This window comes from Tenrec ecaudatus, chromosome 4 (assembly GCF_050624435.1).
Source record: "Tenrec ecaudatus isolate mTenEca1 chromosome 4, mTenEca1.hap1, whole genome shotgun sequence".
Classification (NCBI taxonomy): domain Eukaryota; kingdom Metazoa; phylum Chordata; class Mammalia; order Afrosoricida; family Tenrecidae; genus Tenrec; species Tenrec ecaudatus.
Window position 1 is genome coordinate 16966340 of NC_134533.1, and position 24716 is coordinate 16991055.

Sequence of the window (24716 nt, forward strand, 5' to 3'; positions counted from 1 at the left end):
CCATGCGCCGACTGCTGACCCGGAAGTATATTCCCATTGCACGCGAGGGCCGCTACGAGGGATTTAATCCCGAATTGATCGATCTAGCTGCTATTTTCATTTGTTTTCTTTTTTTTTCATTTAAGTTTTCTGATTGGGTATACGACTGTGGCAAGCGGGGCTAGCCGAAAAGAATTTGCGTGCTGCAGAGTACTTTCTGAGCGTTCTTCTACAGCGACGGAAGTAGTTGCCGGAAGAAGGTGGGTGGAGACTGCGATATCCAATGATAAACGGCTCCGGGAGTTGGAGGGCGTTTCCTCGGGAGAGGATTGGCCAATGAAAGCCCTCAACTCCAGAGCCCTGGGCTCGGCCGGGGCTGAGGGGCAGGATGGAGAATTTCACGGGCCTCTTTGGGGCTCAGGCGGACCCACCACCGCCTCCGTCCACACTCGGCTTCGGCCCGGGAAAGCCGCCACCTCCGCCGCCGCCTCCTCCGGGTGGAGGACCCGGCACGGTCCCGCCCGCCTCCGCGGGCACCGCTCCTCCTGGCGCCGACAAGTCAGGAGTGGGTTGTGGCCCCTTCTACCTGATGCGGGAACTTCCCGGTGAGTATTAAGCTTGGCCGGGACAGCGCCTACCGGAGGCCCCGAGGGGCGCGGTAACCTAGGCAACGCGTACTCGGACTCCAGCCCTCGCCCCAAGGGACTCCCGGAACGACGTGAATTCACCAGGTGCTGCCTCTCGGAACCGCCTTCCCGCTCGGTCTGTGCTCTGTCCCGGACACTGGTGTGGTGTTAGGTTCAACAGAACAAAACACCGCCCGATCTTGCGCCGTCCTCGCAATTGTGATGTTCGAGCCCCTTGTGCATTGTGCATTGTCGTGATGGAAGGAAAATGCTTCAGAGCAGCTTTCCTGACCTTTATCTCACAATTGCAGCTGTCAGTTATCTTAAAACTTCTTTCTAATACGTCCTCGTGATTGTCTTAACGCCCGTTGAGGAAAACCTATTGATGTTGTTGCTGTAAAGTGCCAGGGAGTCAGGTTCTGACTCATAGGGACTCTGTGCCGCACAACGAAACACCTGCTTCTGGCCCGGCGCCATCCGCATAGTTGTTCGGATGCTTGTGCCCATTGTTGCCGCCACTGTGCCAGTCCATGTCATCGAGGGCCTTCCTTTACCCCCGCCCCCCTATATTTCCAAGCAGGATGATCCTTTCCAGGGGCTGGCCTCTCCTGACAACACGTCCCCAGTACGTGAGACCAAGCCTCACCATCCTCCTCCCAAGGAGCATTTTGGCTGTACTTTTTCCAAGAGAGATTCATTTGTTCTTCTGGCAGCCCACGGTACTTTCAATAGTCTTTGCCAACGCCGTAATTCAAGCTTACCGATTCGTCTTTGGTCTTCCGTATTCACTGCCCACCACTGGTGTATGGCTTCCTACAAGTGGTCCAGGGTTTGAGTTCAGTGCAGTCCTTTGAAGTTCAGAGCACACTTAGTTACGCTGTAGTCTTTCAGTTTTAGAACACCGTCCCCTGTGTTAGGTGCTATCTGCATTTTATAGGTTAGAAAAGGAACAAGCTGAAAGAACTCTCCTACGACTATTAGTTGGTCTCCAGGCCAATCTATTTTCAACCTTTCTACTGCCTTTCTCTGAGGGTACCATTGTCAGGTGATGGGTATTGAACATCTATCTGTTCTAGGCAAGTGCTGGGTGTCTGGAGCATGGTGGGGTAACGTGGGAAGAAGAGAGTAATATCTGATCCTTGCTTTTAAAAGCTAGCCTGTGTTGTAGTTGGGGGTGCATGGATGTGATTTTAAGATAAATAATGTGACTACAATCTTGGCCCACCTTATTACATTGTGGTCTTGTGTCACAGCAAATAACATTATAGAGGCTATTAAGAACTACACGGTGGTTCTCAAAATGCTTTCCTTGTAATCCCAAGTGATTGCACGAATAAGATGTGACTTGGGTGAGACCTTGAAGAATTCAAATAATTTGCAGAGAGAAATAGTGATTGATAAGTTAGAATAAGGCCCACCAAGCCTCGAGGATGAAGAGGACCCTAGGTAGGGCTGGCCCCACCACGAGACACCACATCCCCTCACTGACCCACAGCGTTACTGGAACAGCACTGGAGATACAGTGCAAAAATTGTGTCCAGTCTGACGCCCCCCACCCACCCCCCAACAGTGGTGAAACACAAAAGGAGTGTTACAGAGCAGCAAGGGGAACAAAGCAATGGATTTCCCAAGGAATCCCCAAAATAGACTTCTGATGGTAGGGTGGTGGTGGTGGTGGTGCAGGGCTTGGCATCTCATCCAACCCAATTTGAAAGCATTCACAAGGGTCAGCAGACAGACTTAGAACTATTTGTAGGCTCTTTCCTCCCCCCCTACCCCTCACCCCCCACCCCCAACCCCCTGCCCCAGTCTATCTATATGAGATAGGCAGGATTGTTTACAATCCGAGGGAGAAAGAACTGGACTGGCGGTTCCGGCAGGACATGGGAGAGGAGGTGGGGGAAAGGGAGGGGGGCACCAACAAACCCAAAAACAAGGGAACAGTAAGAGATCTAAAATCAGTGGTGAGGAGGATGTAGAATGCTTGGTGGGGTTTGGTCGTGTACAGTGTCGCCACGAGGAAATTAGTGAGAGGCAAATGAAGGGTGAACATGATAATGGGACTAGAGGAAAGGACTAGTAGGCAAAAGACATTTATAGAGGTATAAATATAAGCATATATATATGTAAATATATGTGAAGGATCTAGGTCTATGTACTTATATTTATATGTTAAGGATAAAGGTAGCAGATTGACATCAGGCCTCTATTCAAGTCCTCCCTCAACACAAGAACTTTGTTCTACTAATCTGGCATTTTCTGATGCTTACTTTCCTGACACAATCACTGAAGACAAAACCAGGTGCATAACCACATGTGAAAAAAGCTGATGGTGTGTGGTTATTACAAGATATAGTATCTGAGGTCTTAAAGGCTTGAAGTTAAACAAGCAGCCATCTGAGAAGCAACAAGGCCCACACGGAAGAAGCACGCCAGCCTGTGTGTTCATGAAGCGTCGATGGGATTGGATATCAGACATCAGAAGACCCAACACAGTCAATCATATCAATGCGAACAAGGGGGGCTGAGGTGGAGACCCAAAGCCCATCTGTAGACAACTGAACATCCCCTCACAGAAGGGTCACAAAGAAGGAACAAGTCAGCCATGGTGCAGTATAGCACCAACAAAACACACAGCATTCCTCTAGTTCTTGTTTTGTTTTTTCACGTAAAATTTTTTTTATTGGGGACTCTTACAGCTGTTACCACAATCCATACATATATCCATGTGTCAAACACATCTGTACATATGATGTCATCATCTTTTTCTTTTTTTTTTTTTTGTCATCATCTTTTTCAAAACATTTTCTTTCTACTTGAGCCCCTGGCATAAGCTCATCTTCCCCTCTCCCCCATTTCACCTTGATAAATTTTTTTTTTCATGTCTTACACTGACTGGTCTCATTTCACCCACTTTTCTACTTTCTGTCCCCCTGGGAGGGGGACCATATGTCAGTCATTGTGATCGGTTTCCCCTTACCAACCCTGCCCTCCTTCCTTACCCTCATAGTATTGCTGCTCCCCTTATTGGTCTTGAGGGGTTTATCTGTTCTGGATTCCCTCTGATGCTAGCTCTTAAACCTGTACCAGTATCCATGCTCTGGTCTAGCCAGATTTGTAAAATAGAATTGGGGTCATTGTCATGGGGCGGGGGAGGGGAGATAGGATGCATTAAAGAACTAAAGGAAGATTGTGTGTTTTGTCATTGCTATATTGCACCCTGACTGGCCCTTCTCTTGTGGCCCTTCTGACAGGGAGTGTCCAGTTGACTACTGATGGGCTTTGGGTCTCCACTCTGCCCTCCCCCTCGTTCCCATTCATATGCTTTTTGTTTTGTTTTGAGTCTTTGAAGTCTGATACCTGATCCCCATCAACACCTCATGATCACACAGGCTGGTGTGCATCTTTCATGTGGGCTTTGCTGCTGCTCAGCTAGATGACCGCTTGTTTGTCTTCAAGTCTTTAAGACCCAGACACTATATTTTCTCTCCTCTAGTTCTTTAGTGCTTCCTCCCTGCCACTATCATGACCCCAGTTCTACCCTACAAGCCCAGCTAGACTGGAGCATGTACACTGGTACCGATAAGAGCTCTCAACACACAGAATCCAGGAAAGATAAACCTGTCAGGAACAGTAATGGAAAGAGAGATACCATGAAGGTGGGGGAAAACGATCAATATATAACCTTCCCCCTCCACCCCCCGCCTCCCATGGCCAAACAAAGTAACATGGGTGAAGGGACACAGCGGACGATGTAAGATATGAAAATAATTTATCAAGGGTTTGTAAGGATGGGAGTGTTACCAAGGGCTCGGGTAGAAAGAAATTTTTTAAATGATTATGGCAACATATATACAAATGTGCTTGATACAATTGATGTTTGGATTGTTATAAGAGTCCCCAATGAACTGACTTATTAAAATAAGATTTTGTTTGGTCCTACGAGTCAGAGGAAGTTAAGCATAAGGATTAAGGAGTCTGGTGGCACTGTGGGGTAAACACTGGGCTGCTCACCATACTACCCACTACCAGCTGCTCCTTGGGAGAAAGATGTGGAAGTCCATTCCTCATCAAAGGATTAGTCTTGGAAACCTTCACAGGGGGACTGTGAGGTGGAATCTACTCATTGGCATTGGGTTTGCTGCAGGTAATAGGAATTGAGATGTTTTAACTGAGGAGTTCCACTTTCTGAAACTCCTTGAGAATGTGGGTATCAGGTTGAACAAGAGAAGTCATGAATGAGATGGGAGATTTGGAATGTAAAAAAACAAGTGATTCCTCTAAGTTGCCTAAAAGGAAATTAGAAAGGTAAGATTCATATTTGGACTGGGGAGAGATTTATAAATAATTTTTATGAACTCGAAAGTCAGCAGGAAATTGAGTGATGAACACACACAGGTTAAAGTGTCTTCTTGCCTGTGTATTAAACATAAGCACATGGAAAGAGAACTGGTAGAAGGTGAGGGTGATGTGGATATGGTAATGGCAGGAGATGGCACCCAAAGAGCTATGGGAACAGGTTCTGTGGCACTGGTCTCCTGCCTCTGCCCGCTCTTCTAACTATTAAGCACCTTGTTTGCAATTGACTGCCAACCTAAAGGATGACAGTTCAACCCACCAAGCAGTTACAGGGAAGGGAAAAAAGCCTGGCATCTGTTTCTGTCAAGATTGAAACTGGCACTGCCACCCAGTCAGTTCTGACCCACAGTAACTCTGAAGGGTAGGGTAGAGCTGCCCCTCTGGGTTTCCGAAAGTAGATCTTTACAGGAATAGAAAGACTCCTCTTTCTCCCACAGCAACTGGTAAATGTGAACTCCTGGCCTTGTGGTTTAGCAGCCCAACCCATTACAGCCACGAAGCCTCGGTGGAGCAGATCTTCTTCAACATGTGGGGTTGCCATGAGTCCAGGGCCACCTCCAGACCCAAACAACTGTGTGTTGTGCTGATAACCAGCAGCACGAGCATGATCGTGACGTCTCTCCGTCAAGTGGCTCTCAGCAGCATGAGTTTCCGGCCCCAAGTCAGGGATGATGAGCCAACCCATTGTCATTTGTACCATCCATGTTCATCTTCACTCTAGTTCCACCTCAGAGACACTGCAAGCTCAGTTCCAATTGACCACAATCAAGGGCAGGTTTCTGCTTTCCCGGTATGTTTACAGTAAACACAGGAGTATTAAGTGTGCCATGGCGTTCTACTCCCATAAAGTTACCGCCTCAGACTCACAGGGGCATTTCTACTCTGTCCTCTAGGGTTGCTACAAGTCGGCATCAACTCGGTGGCAATGAGGCGCCACCTAAGAGTTAGCTGTCTGGTGAAGGCCAGGGGGAATAGAGCCTTTTCCTTGGGTTCCAGTACTTTCCTATAATGCCCTATTTAGATTCCTGCCTGTTTCCTGTCCTTCCCATGCTAGCCTACCATTTCTGTAGTTTGTATTACAGGCAGTGCCAGGTTACAAATAAGTTCCATTTCTAAGCTTATTTTTGAGTCAAATTTGTAGGTGAGTCAGAATAGTTAATTATGGTTGGTATCTAATGTTATATGTATGTCTTAATATATATCCTATCATATGCTTTTACATGCATAAAAAATTATCAAAACACACCCATTCACCAAAACATCCCTAACATGATATGGTAGCAGCAATATGAATGCATTGATTTCAGCTGCAAAGTAGTTCTCCATTGTCATTATGAGCCATTGTAGGTGCCTGGAATTTTTAATATAATAGCCTTTAAAGGGTTTTAGTATTTGTTATATAAGTTAGTATTTTTTTTTACTTTAAAAATAATTTTTTAAGCTTCTAAATTTCACTTAACAGCCCTTATGTACTTTAAAAGTAGTCCTTCACTTTGGGGCAGTGACTGAAAATTTTTAATTCACTATTCTTTAAACTAATCATTGTGCTGTTATTATCCGTGTCCGTAGGAAACACAGAGCTAACAGGCAGCACCAATTTGATCACACACTACAACCTAGAGCACGCCTATAACAAATTCTGTGGAAAGAAGGTGAAGGAGAAGCTCAGTAACTTCCTGCCTGACCTGCCAGGAATGATTGATCTGCCTGGTTCCCACGATAACAGCAGCCTCCGCTCCCTCATTGAAAAGCCCCCTATTCTTGGTGGCTCTTTTAATCCTATCACAGGGACCATGCTGGCTGGCTTTCGCCTCCATACTGGCCCGGTAAGTCCCCTCTTGGGGAGGATGAAGGCAAATGGGGAAGCTTACAAGGGATAAAGGTGTTAGGCTTCCCATTCTGCATCTGTTTCCTATGTCTTAGTCTGTTCCTTCGTAACATCCTGAGCAGAATAGATGATGGGTGTAGGGGATTTCCTCCCTCAACTCATGTGGATCTTCCTTTTGGTTCCTTCAGTTGCCAGAGCAGTGTCGTCTGATGCATATTCAACCTCCCAAGAAGAAGAATAAGCACAAGCACAAACAGAGCCGGACCCAGGATCCTGTCCCCCCAGGTAAGAAGTGCTTCCATTCACAGCCAGCCAGTCTGACCTGGAATCTGGTTCAAAATTCCTTAGCTAACAGCAGTTGAGTTCCTCACAGATCCCTGGCTCTGAGATTCTCTTGAAGAAAACACTGATGTACAGGGTCCTTGGGGAAGTAGAACTTGGGACAGGGTCTTTAGCTGCATCTTTGTATCCTTTCTGGCCAGTTGGAGAAAAGCACTTGCCCATGACTTGGGGTTTCATGTAGTCTTGAGACTTTGTAGCAGTAGTGGATTTTGAGCTCTCCACATGATGGGCACCTAATGTCTCCTGCAGAAACCCCATCTGATTCAGATCACAAAAAGAAGAAAAAGAAAAAAGAGGAGGATCCTGAACGGAAAAGAAAAAAGAAAGAAAAGAAGAAAAAGAAGGTAGGAGGTTCATCACTGCAGCTTAGAGGTTCTCTCTCCTCCATATTAAGTCAAGTTCAGGACCTCTACCTCAGGGTGGAACTGGGATAGAAAACCCAGGATAGTTTGCAGGCCTCCCCCCACGCCCTGGTCAAGACCCCTACATCCCAGGTGTTCTCTTACCCTTCTTTTTCCTTCTTTCCCAGAATCGACACAGTCCAGACCACCCAGGTATGGGCAGTTCCCAGGCCAGCAGCAGCAGCAGCCTGCGCTAACAGGACTGCTGGACTCTGCCCAGAGGCATTTCCTGCTGTACTGAACCTGCTGCCCGAAGCTGCCACCACCTGAGCGCATCCCCGCGAGGCCGATGCCAGTCCCTGCTGGGCTCAGCAGAACGTCACGTATTAGAAAAGGGACATGCTTCTGTGAGGCCCGCCTGGCTGGCTTTCTTGTGGACAACTCTTCCCCTCCCTGGAAACTTTCATTCCATCTCTTTTGTAGTTTATGGAATCTAGGGTTTGCTCTGGTTTGTTAAAAAGGTTTTTCTTAGAGGCGAAAAAAGTATTTATCAAACTGGCTGAGTGTGGCTGCTTATTAAAAGTACCTTTCCTTAAGGATCTGCCTTTCAACCCAGGCATTAAGTTCTGAAGGGATTTGGTCGTCTACAGGCAAGGAAACCAGCAAACAGATTGGGAACATGATCCAAAAGTAATTCCTCCAGGATGAGGGGCTGGCTGATACTGTCTGCGCAGCAGAGAACATCATGACGTGGACCATACAGAGCTCAGCTTCACCCAAGGACCAAGCACCTGGGATCAAACAGGTGCAACCGTGTTTTAGGCCCATCTAGTGCTGAAACAATGGCCTGTACTTCAGCAAGGTTGGTTCTCAGGTCTGAAACCAGTGATCAATTGCTAGCAATCCGAAGTCTGACCAGCCTCCTCCCTTCGTGAAGACCATGAAATGGTTTGGCTGATGTGAAAAGCTTCTAAGACAAGCGGCCTAAACCAAAAAAAATGTAAGGCAGTAATCGATTTAGTTTTTGCAGTAGACTAGTTAGCTGAAGGAGCCCAAGTGGCTTCTGAATTAGGCTGTGGACCACAAGATCAGCTGTTGGAATGTGGAAGATGTACAGCCTTGGAAATCCAATTGGGGCAGTTCTACCTTGTCTCATGGGATTACTGTGTCAGAAGCAACTCAATGGCATTGAGTTTGATTTACTTTTTAGTTCACTGAAAACTTCTGAGAAAATGAATTGCTATCATGTGGCTTCAAATATGACACAAGACCTTCTGAGCCAAGGGGGTTTTCTAAATCCACAGGCTCATAGAATGTCCCAGCAAAATGTTACACTTAAGAGTGGAAAAAAAACACTTGGGTTCTGGCATGGCCTCTTTCTATAAGTAGGAAATCCAATTGCAATGGCATCCCTGCTTTTAAATAGGCACCTTTGGCTACATAAAGATGACCTGGTAGGGGATCCCTGATGGTGTAGTGGTGTTGCATTGGGCTGCAATCACAGGAGAAAGATGAGGCTTTCTACTCCCGTAAAGAATTCCAGTCTGTGGAAACCCAGAGGCAGTTCTACCCTCTCCTATAGGTTTGCCGAGTTGGAATCGACTTGACGGCAGTGCGTTTGGTTTTGCTTTGTACAGACAAAAAAGGACTCTCCTTAAGGAGTCATTGCGGCACAGACCGAGTTACATAAGCTTGGGGTGACAAGAAGGGCTGTTGGTTGGAAGACTTTTCAGGTGCTTCTGAATGGAATCGTCCAAATTAAAAGCAGGGCCTGTTGTTTCAGGTGGCTCGTTTCACAACAGTCCTGCCTGGAGCTGAGCAGGGACTAGAGGAGCTTGTGTGCTTACTTGGTGACTTCCCACCAGCGGTCAGTCACCCTGCCTTCACCAGACAAAACAACACAAGTCGGGGGGAGCTGGTTAGATCAGGATTTCTTTTTATTCCTTGTTGGTTTAAAATGGCTAGTCAGAATAAAAAATAAAAGGGCCTCTGTCTAGAGGCTGGGGTCTCCCCTTGTTGAGGTTAGAACCCAGGCATCCCCTCTACCCAGCACTACACTGAGGTGGGTGAGGGGTCACCCCCAAAGACAACTGGAGGGACCTAGGCCTGCCACTCGTCTCTATCCCGTTTTTGGCATGTGATGAAAAATATTGCTTTTTGGATTCTTTTCCAAACTGGATTTAAAAAGAATATAACTGAGTTAGGGGGAGGCTTTGAGGGGCTATTTAGAAGTTCACCCTAAACCTTTTCCTCCCAAGAAGGGGGATTGTTTCTTGAGCTGGGTCAACCTCTTCATGATCTTTCCCCACCACCACCATCATGGGCTTTACCCTGTACCTGGAGAAACCAAGTGCCAATGAGGCTAGAAAACTACCTTTCTTCTCCCAAGTCCCCAGGCAGGCTCACCTCATGGGCTTCATTCCCGATCACTTAGCACCAACAGCAGGGGGTGCCATTTCCTTAGTTAAGCGGAACAGAAGAGGGAATTGTGGGGGGAAAGGAAGACTGGTGTCTCCCTTCCTTTCCTGCTGGTCTGAGAAGTGGGAATAGACCCCTCTTTATGCATCTCCCTCCCTCATTTTCCCATCCCAGGATAGATATAGAATTTCTTTGATATTTATAATATATATATGTATATATATATATGTACACACACACACCTGGTAACGCAGAAGAGGAAAAAATAGAATCCGTAACAATAATAAAAAAAATTATTTCTGATTTAAAAATGATCTGGTTCCCTCCAGGGCGAGCAATTGCACAAATGTCCACTGAGTCTGGTCCAGGGGTTAAAGGAGTCGGACAGGCCTTAAAAGGTGAAAGGGGCTTCTGCCCCAGTCTCAAGACTTCCCCAGCCCCACTGCATTTTGTAAAAGCTCTTCATCCTCTTGGGATCGGTAGTTTAGAAATGTCCATGCAGGGGAGGGGAGCCCTTAAGGGAAGGAAGGTGGCCACTGGGGCCCTCTGATGCAGGTGCAGAGGCATTGGGAGGGCCAGAGGGCTCACACTGAGATCTCATAGGTGGTGCCGCCCACGCCTGACACTTTCTTGACTCCTCCTCGTGTGGGGCTACTGAGAGGTGGCTGGCCCGGAGCAGGGGAAGCTGAGCCTATGCTCTTGGGTTGCCCATTGGATTTGCTATAGGTGGTCTTGAGCTGTACTTCATCTCTAGGAAGAAAAGAAACGGGCATCAGGAAATGCGAGCATCAGACAAGCTTTCCTACTCAAAACACTTAAAAAAAAAAAATCTTACATCTTGAAAACATACCCAATTCCTGGTCCCCCTCATTTACAAATCTCCCAGCAGCTATCTCTTATACTTTTGGGAAGGCAAGATTAAAGGGAAAGTGTTCATCCTCAATGTACTACTGGAAGAGCCCCACATGGGTAGCTGGAGCAAGAAAGTGGCACTAAAGAGCTACCAAGCAGGCCCACCCACGCTCGAGTGCTCTCAGGAAGCCAGGATGGTACCAATACTTACTTGGAAGTCAGTAATGGCTGCAAGGCCACTTCTTCCACCTCAGGGACACCAGGTGGGACTTTTTGGCTGCTGTAAGATATAGATCGGCCCAGGTATGGGGCATGTGGGCCTGGTTCAGGGGAACCCAGTCCCCGGGCCCTTAGCCCATCTGGCTTGCCGAAACGGGGGGCAGTTGGGCGGCCCAGTGGAGTCTTGACCAAAGGTGATCGCTTTGAATCCTCCGAGGAGGAACTAGTACGAGGGGCATGGCCTGAGCCTGGTGTTGACTGAATGCCCGAGTCCCCCATGCCTGGTTCTTCCTCACGGCCTTGGAGTGGCGGTGACTGGCGCAACAGCTTCTCTCGTTCCTGGAGGGAGGCCACAATGTGGCGTGACAGATTGTCGTACCGGACAGGTGAGGGCTCTCGGTGTGATGGGCCAGTTGGCACCAACCGTGGGTGCCTGTCAGCTTCCCGCTGCTGGGCCAGCCGGGCTGACAGGAAGGGAGAGGTGTAGCCTAAGGATGGCTCCGGCTCGGGCCCCGCCTGCACTGACTCAAAGTCAGGGCTGTCTGAGGGTGTGAGCAGGCTGTCGTAGGACAGGCTCCCGTTGCGGGTCTGGTTGGCCAGGCTCTTGTAGGAGGTGGAGGTTGTCCCCTCCGAGCGGATAGACTGCAACTGGCCCAGCTCAAATCCTGTGCCTTGGGCTGACTTGAGGCTGGAGGAGCGTGAACCACTCGAGAGTGGATCGAAGTGAAAACTTTTGCCAAAAGTGGGTGAGCGGAAACTCTCTGGCTCCAAGCTGGGCTCTGAACGGTAGCTGGGATGGCGGCTGCTCTCGGCAATTGAGGTTGGCTCCTTCAAGCTGTCCCCACGACTCAACTGAAGGAGAGAGTAATGCCAATTAAAAACAGGACACTTAGAACTTTAATACGCATTACCCTATTTAGGCTCTAGAATAATCTGGGCTAGAAAATAAATCACATCTCATTTCACAATGCAGAAAATGAGGCTTGGATTGACTAACTTGACCCTGGTTGTAGAGCAGGGCTTTGAGTTTAGGCCTGACATTCATCAGTGCTTTTATTTCTGCCCTGCCTCATCCCTCCCCTCTCTGAGGAAAGACACACTTCAGTCCCACTAATGCCAACAACTGGGGGAAAGTTTGGTTTCCTTCCTCCTCCCCCCCCCCCCAATCATCGTGCCAGACACAGCCGGCATGCACTATAGCCCCCTTTCTTCAAGGAGACTCCGTACCTTGGCGCTGGAAGAATGAGGCATGGCGGCGGATGTGCTGCTGCTACTGTAGCCTGGGCGATACTTGTACATGGTAGGTGTCGGGGGGCTGTCCTTGCTTAAGAGGCTGCTATCTGCAGGGGGAAAGGGCCCGGGGGTACAATGTTAAGCCATTCTCTTAGGGGAAGGGCAAGGTAGGCAGAAACCACACCCAGCAAAAGGAAAGTTGAGGGGACATGATGTTGCTGAAATCAAGGCTAGAGGGTCTCAACTCCAGAATGCAGGGAAGTCAAAGCACCTAGCAGGTCCTGGGATGTTCTCTGGTCCAGGAGTAGTTTTACACAGAAAAGCCCAATTCCGGACCAGTAGCTCAATGGCAAACCCTTTATTCTAGCTATTCTAGGAAGTGGTCTAGGTACCACCGAAGGGGTACACCCAGTCACAACAGAAACAGCACCTCCCCCATCCCTGGCCCATCTGCCCTATAGTTTTCTCACTCCTGCCTGCCATTTTTAGGGTCTTTCAGGTTGAGGTGGGCCTTACCTTCAGTAGCAGCCAGGCTGAGGTGTGTTCGCAGCCCTGTGTAGCGGCTCAGGTCTGGCTTAGGAGGTGGTGGAGGCTCAGCATCAGCAGACTGGCTCTCCGTGATCTCCAGGCTTCCCTTCGACTGTAAATTGGGGAGAAGAAATGTAGATTGGAAAAAGTCAGTCTCAGGACAACGCAAAATGACTAATATAGAGGAGGTACTGGGAGTCAAGGACTTGAAAATAAGCCACAAGAGTACTGGATTTTAAGAAAGGTTTCCATCAACATTTTAATTCTAGTATATTTGTTCATTTCAACCATGAACTACTCATTATTGAGCTCCTACCAACTCTAAGCAGCTTTGTGGAAGTCCTAGGAAGACAACAAAAATGAATGGAACGAGTTTCTACTGACAGAGACCTTACAATTCCATGGAGACCAGAAAGTGACATACACTAAAGCCGACGTGCGCCGCACAAAGCCATGTGTCCCCCTCTGCCACAAGGATGAGCCGCCACTTCACCTACACTGTTCCCCAAACCCTCACCTTAGTTCTCCGTAATTCTCCCTGGATGCCGTTGTCCATGATCTTCACGGCTATCTGCCCATCGGACACTTCGGGTCGAAGGAAAGGAGGCCGGATGACAATTGTCTTCTCTTTCTTTGGTCTCCCCAAATACCTGAGTGTCAGAAAGTGAGGACTTTCATTCACTCAATCGCTTCGAAATATTTACATATACAGTAGGTAAGAAACTTGTGCCATCAAAAGGATCCACGTAGCATTGATTCTTGGACTCCATGAAGAACTACAACAAGATGAAGCCTGTGGCCAAATGCCTCTGCAGGCTCAAGGCCCTTTAAAGCATAGCGCCCTAGCAGGGAAGCCCTCCTACAGCCACTTTCCACCAGCTCTTCCCCGCCAGAAGCAGCTCAAAGAGGACAAGCGCTAGACCACAGGGGCGTTGTACCTGGGTGCTGGGGAACTGCAGAGGACACGGCTGACATTGTTACAGCAGCCATTTGTGAAGGGGTTCACACCTCCTCGGAATTTACCCGTAACCTAGTGAGAGGGGAAAAGGGCCAGATCAGTCAGATGGGCCTCCAAAGGCCAAACACAAAACAGCAGTCAGTGTCTATCCACTACCTGGGGGGCATCAAAATGAATGAGCACAGTCCTGCCCTTACTTGTGAGGGTTAGGAACAGGGCATTGGGATCAGGGTCCTAGGTTCGAATTCTACATCTCCTTTATCACAGAGGTAGTCTCCTGACCATAGTGTAAAATAAGGACAAGAATACTTCTTGAAATACTGAAAAATAAGATTACAGACATGAGTAAGCAATTAAGATAAATTATTATTATATGCATGGATCCCTGGTGTCATAGTGAGTTCTACCGTTGAACTTCTAAGCACAGGGTCAGCAGTTTGAACACACTAGTGGCTCCAAGGGAGAAAGATGAGGCTTCTGCTCCCATAACAACTTACAGCCTCAGAAACCCACAGACAGTTCTACTCTCTCCTCTAGAATCACTATGAGTTTAAACTAATGAGATGGCAGGGAGTTTGATATTTTTTTAATTATGTGCACAAAAATAATTGTCTCCCTACAAGCTTTTTGAGTGCTGAGTGAGGTTTTATTTCTCTCACCTCACAGTCTAAAATATCCAGCATACAGTAGGCAGTCAATAATGTTTGTCCATTAGGAAATGGTCTCAAGTCTCATGTTCACGCGAGAAACTTGAAACCTGGGGCTACCTCACCCCACTACCACTAGCTTCTGCTTCATCATCCAAAGTCTATACTCTAAACAGAGAGTTAAGAGACACAGTTCTGCTCTTCAGACGTGACCATCATGTCTCCCCGTACCTGTTCATTGGTTGTGCGTCCCCTAGCCACCAGCACCACATGAAATCCCGTGAGGCCAGCGACAGGGATGAAGAATAAGCCAGCCACACACATCACTGCCATTCTGAAGTCCAACTGTCAAGGAGAACAGAGTATCTTCTCTTTGACTTTCTCTCCCTTAAAACTCAACTTTCACCATCCTTCCCCCACCAAGTCCCCCACCCACAGAACTGGAAGGATACGTGACAGCCATGCGGACCCCTGAGAGTTCCTCCATATGGTAGAGGACATAAAGGAGGCCAAAGCCAAACACACCCATAATGTGGGCTGTCAGGGAAAGGAGGAAGAGGAAGAAATAACGGTAGTTCCGGCGACCGATGCAGTTGTTCACCCAGGGGCAGTGGTGATCAAATTCCTAGGGGCACAAGAGAGACAGGCTGAGAGACATGTTTTGCTTTTAGTAATCTGTGATCAGATTTCAAAAATAAACTGGTCGTGCAGCTTATACTGCTCTATCCATCTCCAATAAGGAAGACTTTTGAGAAGTTGGTCTAAGGTCAAGGCTGCTCTCAAGTTTTATCCTATGTTACCAAGGGACTCTACAAAGGGGATGGAAGACTTTGTAAAAACGTTAAGAACTCTCGAGAGGGACAAATGGCAGTTTAAGAAAGAAGGTAAAATAAGACAAAAGGATGAGAGGGGGACATGAAGGAAGAGAAATAGAATTGCAGACAGTGAATACAACAGTATGATGTTGTGGAAGCAAGAGAGAACAAAGCCAGGACATGTATCACCACAAAGATGCAGCCAGAGGCAGGATTCTTAGTGCTAGGAAGTCTAGGTCTGCTCATCTAAGCTTCCCCAGGAAGATCCATTCTGCTTCTCATGTGTGTCTATCTCTGCTCAGGCCTTTGGGCAGCGCTAGATCATGTAGCCCAGGTAGCTAACCAGGACTGTACTTCACCAAGACCCAAGAGTTACAGGATTCGATTCTTACTATATGGGTAATTAACCTAAGTGTCAGGGACTTCTCCCACCCAGACCTCTTACCTCCACACAATTGTCACAGACGCTGCAGTGGGAACATCGAGGAGGCCGGTAAAAACGGCAGGTGGCGCACCATTTCATGCGCACCTGGATGCCCTTGATCTCCACTGTTTTGTAAAGGGGAGCTCTGAAGTCGTCTTCTTTGTCCTCATCCTCCTCAGCTGGAGAAGGGAAAGTCGATTAAAAACGCCTAGACCCGACTTTAAGGAGCACCAATGATGTTGAAAGTGCAGCCTCTGCCTTTCAGGAATTCAGTCTAGCAGGCAAGTGGAACTAGGAACTAAAACACTGTGAGATCAGCTCTGTGTATAGCACAATGGGAACAGAAATGAGGAAGCAATTTATTCTGAGTGCTCTCGCCTCCTTGAAGAGAGACTAAAAGGAAAGTGACACGGAGGAGACAGCTCACACTTGTGTACACTGATGCTCTTTAATTTTCATACTGTGAATAGGTTTTAAGAGAGATGAATAATTAACATATGAAAATACATACATTTAGGCTTTGCATAGCAGTCAAAGTCTACAAGCATATGACTGAACTACAGCAAGCCAAGAGACGAACCAACATCCGTCTTTCTGCCATACATAAACCCCTTACCCACAAAGCCTTCCCTCAGCTTCTCCTATGTGTATTCCAGTATTGTCTGTTGCTTAAGCCATTCTTTCCCTAAATACCCTTGCTCCCAATTTTTAGCTAGTAAATGCCTACTAACCATTTAAAACATAAAAAGCATTATTTGTCTTCACAGTGCACAACTTTTATTTATTACTAATACCTTTAAAATTTTTCCATGGCCACAAGATTGGATATATAGCTCCCCCACCCCAAGGGGACAAATAACATAAATGTGGGTGAAGGAAAACAATGGGCAGTATAAGATAAGAAATAACAATAGCAATATATAATTGATCAAAGATACATGAAGGTGGGGGGGGAGGGAAGCGCTTACACCAAAGGCTCAAGTAGAAAATATTTTGGAAATGATGATGGTAACATATGTACAAATATGCTTGATATAACTGATGTATGGAATGTTGTAAGAACTGTTTAAAAAAAACAAAACTGTAAGAGCCCCCAATAAAATGATTAAAAAAAAAAAAAAACTCCCTTCCATGAGAAGGAAAAGTTAAGTAAGTGATGGTGTAGCCATAAAAATTTAGTTTTCAAGTTTTACTGACTTGGAAAATTGTATACAATACATATAAAAAAACACCCCAAAAATACTAAAGGAAAACTACACTGTGATAATGACATAATCTGGTGTCAATTTGAGATCTGCCCACCAAGCCATGACGATGATATTCCTACTCAGAGCAGCCAATCCACAGAGAAGACCATATGGTCGGTCCCACTATGAGACATGACAACCCTCATTGACCCATAGCCCTGCAGGGGCAACACTGGAGACACAGTATGGGAATTCTGTCCGATCTGATCCCACCACACCAAGGTAAAACACTAAGGGCATGGAACAGAACAGCAAGGGGGACAGAGCAATGAAGTTCTCAGGGAATACAAAAAAATATATACCAAAAATATAGACTTTGGGGCCAGGGTTTGATGCCCAATCAGACTTGACCGGAAAACACTCCTAAAGGCCAACAAACAGCCCTTGAACTAACTAAAAGCTTTTCTTTCTTGTTGTGTTTTGTTTTTTGTCACTGGCTTGTTGTTGTTTTTATTTGGTTGCTTGGTTTTGCTCTGACTTATTTTTGTGCATATTATCATCTCCACAAGTCAGTCTAAATAAGATAAGCTGGATGAACAATCTGGAGGAGAAAACAACAGGACCAACAGTTTCTGGGGGACATGGGAGAGGGGAAGATGGGAGGAAAGCAAGTGGTGCTAACAAACCCAGAGACAAGGGAACAACAAGGGATCCAAATTGGTGGTGAGGAGGGTGTAGGAGGCCTGGTAGGGCATGATCAAGGGTAATGTAATCAAGAGGAATTACTGTAACCCAAATGAAGACTGAGCATGATAGTGGGACAAGAGGAAAGTAAAAGGAAATAGAGGAAAGGGATAGGAGGCAAAGGGCATTTATAGAGGTGTAAATAAAGGCATGTACATATGTAAATATATATGTGGATGGAGAAATAGATTTATATGCATATATTTATAGGTTTAGTAGTAAAGTAGCAGACAGACATTGGGCTCTACTCAAGTACTCCCTCAATGCAAGAATTCTTTGTTCTATTAAACTGGCATTCCATAATGCTCACGTTCCCGACACAACCACTGAAGACAAAGGGGTGCATAAGCAAATGTGGTGAAGAAAGCTGATGGAGCCTGGCTATCAAAAAATACAGCATCTAGGGCAGGGGTCCTCAAACTATGGCCCGCAGGCCACATGCTGCCCACCAAGGACATTTATCTGGCCAGCCGGGTGTTTTTGTCCGGTTTTGTTTTTTACTTCAAAATAAGATATGTGCAGTGTGAATAGGAATTTGTTCATAGTTTTCTGGTTGTTGTTTTTTTTTTTTTTTAACTATTGTCCAGTCCTCCAACAGGTCTAAGGGACAGTGAACTGGCCCACTGTTTAAAAAGTTTGATGACCCCTGGTCTAGGATCTAAAGGCTTGAAGGTAAACAAGCGGCCATCTAACTCAGAAACAACAAAGCCTACATGGAAGCAGCACACCAGCCTGTGTGATCACAAAGTGTCGAAGGGATCAGGTATCAGGTATCAAAGAACAAAAATTCTTATTGTGAATGAGGGGGAGTGCAGAGTGGGAAACCAAAGTCCACCTGTAAGCAACTGGACATCCCTTCACGGATCGTGGGGAGATGAGTCAGTCAGGGTGCAGTATAGCAATAATGATCCCAATTCTACCTTACAAATCTAGCTAGATCAGAGGATGTACACTGGTACAGCTAGGAACTTGAAACACAGGGACTCCAGGACAGATGATCCCTTCAGGTCTAGTAGTGTGAGTGGCGATACAGGGAGGGTGGGGTAGAGAGGGGGAACTGATTATAATGATCTACATATAACCTCCTCCCTGGGGGACGGACAACAGAAAAGTGGGTGAAGGGAAACGTCGGACAGTGTAAGATATGACAAAATAATTGTTAAATTATCAAGGTTTCATGAGGGAGCAGGGAGCAGGGAGGGAGGGAGGGGGAAAATGAGCTGATGCCAGGGGCTTAAGTGGAGAGCAAATATTTAGAGAATGATGAGGGTAAGGAATGTACAAATGTGCTTTATACAATTGATGTATGTATGGATTTTGATAAGAGCTGTATGAGCCCCCAATAGAATGATTTTTTCTAAAAGTGAAGGGGTGGAGTTTAGCCTATCAATCTGGTCAAAGCTTAATGACCTAATCTGGAGGCGCTCCAGAGATAAATAACTCACTGGAGGCCAGACCCATACTCTGCTTCGTCTCCCTGTGAGATAGTTCTGTTGACAACCCACGCGGAGCTATGCTGATGGCAACCAGAGCCTTGGAGGAGGAGCCACATGGAGACCCACACCAGCGCTATGATGCTTCCACCGCCACTGGATCCACAAGACTTTCCACACACTGGCCTTTGATCTTCCTGCACTTGGCGTCATTGAATGTGCTGCATGAGTCTGAAGAGGAATTTATAGACTGGTATCGGACATGTAGGCTAATATAGGATTTATGCACTTGATCTGGACTGAGGTTGGGATGTTTTCTCAATATACACACCAGACGTGAGTTCATTCTCCTCTGAAATACTCTAGCTCTTTGATCATCCTTATAAGTTATCATCCCTACATTTATTCCCTTGTAGATGAAGCTATATGAAAACAAGGATTTTTTTTTTTTAAGAAAGGCTGATGATTTCAGGTTAAGTCCTCTTCTCTCACTCTCAACTAACTTGATCATTATTAGTATCAGTCTATAAAGAATATGGTGAAAGGGATTGGGGGGAAAATTGTCTACTACGGGGTCTATATAAGAGAGGGTCCTGGTAGGTTAGTAGTGGCTACTCCTAGGAGAGAAAAGGAAGCATTCGGTATTGTAACTGGTGAAAATAAAAATACACCCTGCTCTTTGCTGCTAAAAAAGCAAAACAAAACAACAGAGGATTTTTTTTAAATTGCTAAATGACTGCCCCAGTGCCTTCCACACTTAAGCACTAACCTTTCAGTTAGCAGCCGAGTTTTAACCATGAAGCCACCAGGGCTCCTTGTCTTCTACCCAGTACAGTCCATCAATGAGCATTTGCTGAATGGACATCTAGGGCTCATTAAAATAGCCCTCCTTGCCTAAGGAACTCTTCTTCCACTCAACTAATCTTTAAAACAGAAGCCACGAATGAGGTACAGTAACTGAGGTTCTAGGAGGCTGAGATTATGGGATGCCACAGTCCTTCCCTACACAATTTCAGAAAAGTGTAATCTCACCCAGATGCTATGCCAATCCCATGTGTCTCACTCGTTACAAGATAATCTCCCATTTGAGAGGAAAACTAAATGTCATCAGTAATAACCTCAATTGACTTGTCTTTCTACCTCTTACTCCGCTGATGACAGTTCTTACTCTCATAGTAAGAACTCACAGATGATGTCAGAAACAGCCTACTTCACTAAGTATAATCCTTCAACATGCAGGGAAAAGCATCTCTTCCGAGAAATTCACTCTTCAATTTACTCCCTTTCTTCAATTTCTCTTCTCACTTATCTAGTTTGTATCCTCATACTTATGAACATGTTAAAATCTTTCATAGTCTTAAAAAGAAAACAAAAAAACTTCACTCTGCAAAGTCTTAACAATCAAAACAGCCTGGCACTGGTATAGGACAGGTGCAGAAATAGCTGGAATAAAACTGAAGCATCCAGAAGTAAACTCCAACCAAGTTCATTCAATGGGAAAAGAGCCCTCCTAAAAAATGGAGCTGGGACAACTGGATCTCCATCCACCAAGAGAAACATAAAGTTGAACCCATACTTTCTAGCCTATGTGGAAATTAATATAAAGCAATGACCGAAGTATAAAAACTAAAAGGAAACAAAGCTGTAAGACTTAAAAATGGATTAGATGGCAACAAAAGCACAAGCAATAGGTAAATTGCATTTCAGAATTAAAAGCTTGTGTGTATTAAAGAACTTTATCAACAAAACGAAGAAACGCTATAGAATAGAAGAAACTATCTAGGAACCAAAAGAAGGAGCTTCGGACAGTGTAACACATTAAAATATTAATTTATGAATTATGAATGGTTCATGAGGTAGAGGGGAGTGGGGAGGGAGGGGGGAAAGGGCTCAAGTAGAAAGCAAATGTTTTAAGAATGATGATGGCAACAAAGGTATACAAATGTGCTTGACACAATGGATGGATGTATGGATTGTGATAAGAATTGTACGAGCCCCCAATAAAATGATTTTTTTTTTAATTGACTATATGGGGTCTTAAAGGCTTGAAGGTAAACAAGCGGCCATCTAGCTCAGAAGCAACAAAGCCCACATGGAAGAAGCACACCGGCCTGTGCGATCACCGAGTTGTCGAAGGGATGACATATCAGGCATTAAAGAACAAAACATCCTGTCATTGTGAATGAGGGGGAGTGCGAAATGGGGACCCAAAGCCCATCTGTAGGCAACTTGCCATCCCCGCCCTCCCGGCCACCCAACATGCACACTATCATAATCCCAATTCTACCTTCCAAATCTGGCTAAACCAGAGGATATACACTGGTACAGATAGGAACTGGAAACAGGGAATCCAGGACGGATGATCCCTTCAGGACCAGTGGTGAGAGTGGCGATACTGGGAGGGTGGAGAGAGGGTGGGTTGGAAAGGGGGAAACAATTACAGGGATCTACATATAACCTCCTCACTGGGGGATGGAAAAGTGGGTAAAGGGAGAAGTCGGACAGTGTAAGATGTGACAAAATAATAATGTTTTAATTATCAAGGGTTCATGAGGGAGGGGGGAGGGGGAAGGGAGGGGGAAAAATGAAGAGCTGATGCCAGGGGCTCAAGTGGAAAACATATGTTTTGAGAATGATGAGGGCAGCAAATGTACAAATGTGCTTTGCACAATTGATGTATGTGTGGATTATGATTAAGAGTTGTATGAGTCCCCAATAAAATGATTTTTAAAAAAGAAAAAAAAAAGGAGCTTCAAAGACTTGTGGAAAATTTCCATTATCTTTGAATTCCACTTTTCTATGGACTTTTTCAAGGCCCCTCATATATCGTAGAAGTGTTTCATATCCAGAATACATAAACTACAACACAGTAGGGTGAGTGGGTTGGAAAGGGGGAACTGATTACAAGGAGCCACATGTGACCTCTTCCCTGGGAGAGGGACAGCAGAGAAGGGGGGAAGGGAGACCCCAAATAGGGCAAGATATGACAAAATAACGAGGTATAAATTACCAAGGGCATATGAGGGAGGGGGGAAAAGGGAGGGAGGGGGGGAAAAAAAGGAGGACCTGATGCAAGGGGCTTAGGTGAAGAGCAAATGCCTTGAGAGTGATTGGGACAGGGAGTGTATGGGTGTGCTTTGTACAATTGATGTATGTATATGTATGGATTGTGGTAAGAGTTGTTGGAGTCCCTAATAAAATGTAAAAGAAGAAAAAAAAAAAAAACTACAACACAGTAATAACAAAAAACACACAACTCCATTTAAACATGGGCAAAAGACATGGATACACAATGAAAATATATGAATGACCAATAAATACATGAAGAGATGCTTAACCCCATTAGCCATGAACCTAGTAGCTGTTGAGCTAACACCAGCTCAATCGTGACCTCATGTGTATTAAAATACATCAGCTCAATCGTGACCTCATGTGTATTAAAATACATCGTGGTCTGAAGGCTGCTTTTTTAAAAGTGGTTTGCCAAGCCATTATTCTGAGGCACCACTGGGTGAAGTTGAACTTCTAACCTTTCAGATAGAGGCCTAGCATGTTCACTACTTATATGAACTAAGACCAAAAACCAAACTCATTGCCATTGAATCAATTTTGACTTATGGCAACCCTATAGGGCAGGGTAGGACTGTCTCTGGGTTTCCTAGACTGCAACTGTTTGAGACTTGAAAGCCTCATCTTTCTCCCTAGGAGCTGCTCGTGGTTTTGAACTATTGACCTTAAGGTTAGCAGCCCAACAAGTAACCCATTCCCTATTAGTCATTAGGGAAATGCAAAGCAAAGCCACTTCATACCCACCAGGATGGCTACTACTGGGAAAAGCAAATCACAGATGTAGGCCAGGGCATGGAGAAATTGAAACCCTCAACTATTGCTGGTGGGCTTGTCCAAACAATGCAGCTGTGGAAAACAGTTTGGAGTTAAACATAAAATGACTATATGGCCCAGCGATTCACTCTTACATAGGTAGGAACCCAGAAGAGCTCCCAAGGGCACTCAAATAGACATGTGTACTATACTATTCATTGGGGCATTATTCACGACAGCCAAAAGGGGGAAACGACTCACCAAACAATGGATACATAAAATGTGGCAGATCGTCCTATAATGGAATACTACTCAAAATAAGTTTAAGACCCCTTAGGACTAACGATCTACATATAACCCCCTCCCTATGGGACAGACAACAGAAAAGTGGGTGAAGGGAGACATTGGTCAGTATAAGACATGGGGGGAAAAATTATCAAGAGTTCGTGAGGGAGGGAGGGAGGGTGATGAACTGATACCAAGGGTTCAAGTAGAAAGAAAATGTTTGAAATAATGATAGCAACATATATACAAATATGTTCAACACAATGGATGTATGTATGGATTACGATAAGAGCTGTATAAAGCTCCAATAAAATGATTTAAAACAAATAATAATTTTAAGAGAAATTAAGTTCTGATACATGCTACATTAGACAGATGTTGAAAACAGTATGCTGAGTGAAATAAATCAGACACAAAAGACAAATATACAAGCCCCCTTATCTAAAATAGAATAGGCAAATGCAGAAAGAGACCGCTTGAGGAAAACAGGAGCAATACGTAAAGGTACCAAGTTTCTGTTAAAGGTAAAGCATTTAGAATGAGTGTTAATTAATGTTCCTGAACTGAACATTTGTAATAGGAGCCTGGGTGGTGTAATGGTTATGTGTTAACCTCAAAGGTCAGTAGTTTGAAACCACCAGCCCCTCAGGAGAAAAAGCAGGCTTTCTGTTCCCATACAGAGCTAGTTAGGGAAACCCACAGGGGCAGTCCTCCCTGCCCTACAGGGAAGCTATGAGCTGGAATCGACTCAATGGCAGCTGAATGTTTAGTTTAATAGTCAAAATGGGAACTTTTGCTATATATTTTTCCCCAATAAAACAAAAACCCTCTCTTCACAATAAAGCATTGTCCCACCTCTTGCTTTCTCTGCTTAACTTCTTGAAGTAGTAAAAATCAGAGTTTATATGCCCATTTCCTATTCACTGTTCTCCAAAACATTACAATTTAGTTAACTCGGCTATATCCGTTCCTGTTCCTGTTTCATGCAGAAACATACTATTATAACTGTAAGACCACTCATTTCATAATTACCCTAACAATCGGCAATTTTGAATTCCCAGACTACTGGAGCTCTCATTTCTGATACTGCTGACCTTAAGCTACTTCATGCGCTGTCTTCCATTAATTTCCTTTTCCCCTCTCCCAGTTTTTTTTGTTAACCTTTCTTGTTCAATTGTTCTCCACTTGCTCCTCCTTTTCTGCTCATTATTAAAATGTCAGTATTGTTAAGGTTTTACCTCGATTCTCCCTAATTTTCACTTTACATACTTCCTCAGGACAAGTTTACTCCCTCCTCTTGCATTCAAATATATGGGAAAGACTCATATAGAGTTCTTTTGACGGTGACAACTCAGTTCCCAGTGGGTATTACCCACATGACTCTAGACTATTCTAAACTAGAACATGAATAAGACAGCTGTCTGTCTGTCTTCCTTCCAACCCTATTCCATTTGCCTATAACCTGTATCTTGGTTTATAAAACTCAGCACCCAATTTTTCTCCAAGTTTGGAACCTTGGTACTATCCTTGCCATTTCTTCCTCCCTCCTACTATCCCAGAATAAGTAAATGCTCATAATAAATTCTGTTGTGTCCACATTTGGTATCTGTTAATCAAGCCTTGAATTCAAGTTCTCACCTGGATTGTATTATTAAAATAGCTTCCCAAAAGATATC

At 45.3% G+C, this 24716-nt stretch overlaps 2 protein-coding genes across 4 annotated transcripts in view; one reads left to right on the forward strand and one right to left on the reverse strand.

The window, feature by feature from the left end:
- Nucleotides 1-347: 347 nt before the first annotated feature.
- MED19 (mediator complex subunit 19) lies at nucleotides 348-8033 on the forward strand. The gene is made up of 5 exons (XM_075545689.1): nucleotides 348-584; nucleotides 6534-6790; nucleotides 6981-7077; nucleotides 7384-7478; nucleotides 7664-8033. Exons 1-5 carry the CDS (start codon nucleotides 368-370, stop codon nucleotides 7730-7732), a joined length of 735 nt encoding a protein of 244 aa, XP_075401804.1. The 5' UTR covers nucleotides 348-367; the 3' UTR covers nucleotides 7733-8033.
- Nucleotides 8034-9394: 1361 nt separating this feature from the next.
- ZDHHC5 (zDHHC palmitoyltransferase 5) overlaps nucleotides 9395-24716 on the reverse strand; it is a 28653-nt gene continuing 13331 nt past the window's right edge. For all 3 annotated transcript variants that reach the window (XM_075545683.1, XM_075545684.1, XM_075545686.1), the window contains exons 4-12: nucleotides 15591-15748; nucleotides 14783-14955; nucleotides 14562-14664; nucleotides 13664-13755; nucleotides 13243-13375; nucleotides 12714-12837; nucleotides 12192-12304; nucleotides 10957-11816; nucleotides 9395-10643 (exon numbers count right to left, since the gene is read on the reverse strand). In XM_075545683.1, the coding sequence (XP_075401798.1) occupies nucleotides 10478-10643; nucleotides 10957-11816; nucleotides 12192-12304; nucleotides 12714-12837; nucleotides 13243-13375; nucleotides 13664-13755; nucleotides 14562-14664; nucleotides 14783-14955; nucleotides 15591-15748 (1922 nt within the window). In that variant the 3' untranslated portion in view covers nucleotides 9395-10477. The remainder of the gene's footprint in view (nucleotides 10644-10956; nucleotides 11817-12191; nucleotides 12305-12713; nucleotides 12838-13242; nucleotides 13376-13663; nucleotides 13756-14561; nucleotides 14665-14782; nucleotides 14956-15590; nucleotides 15749-24716) is intronic.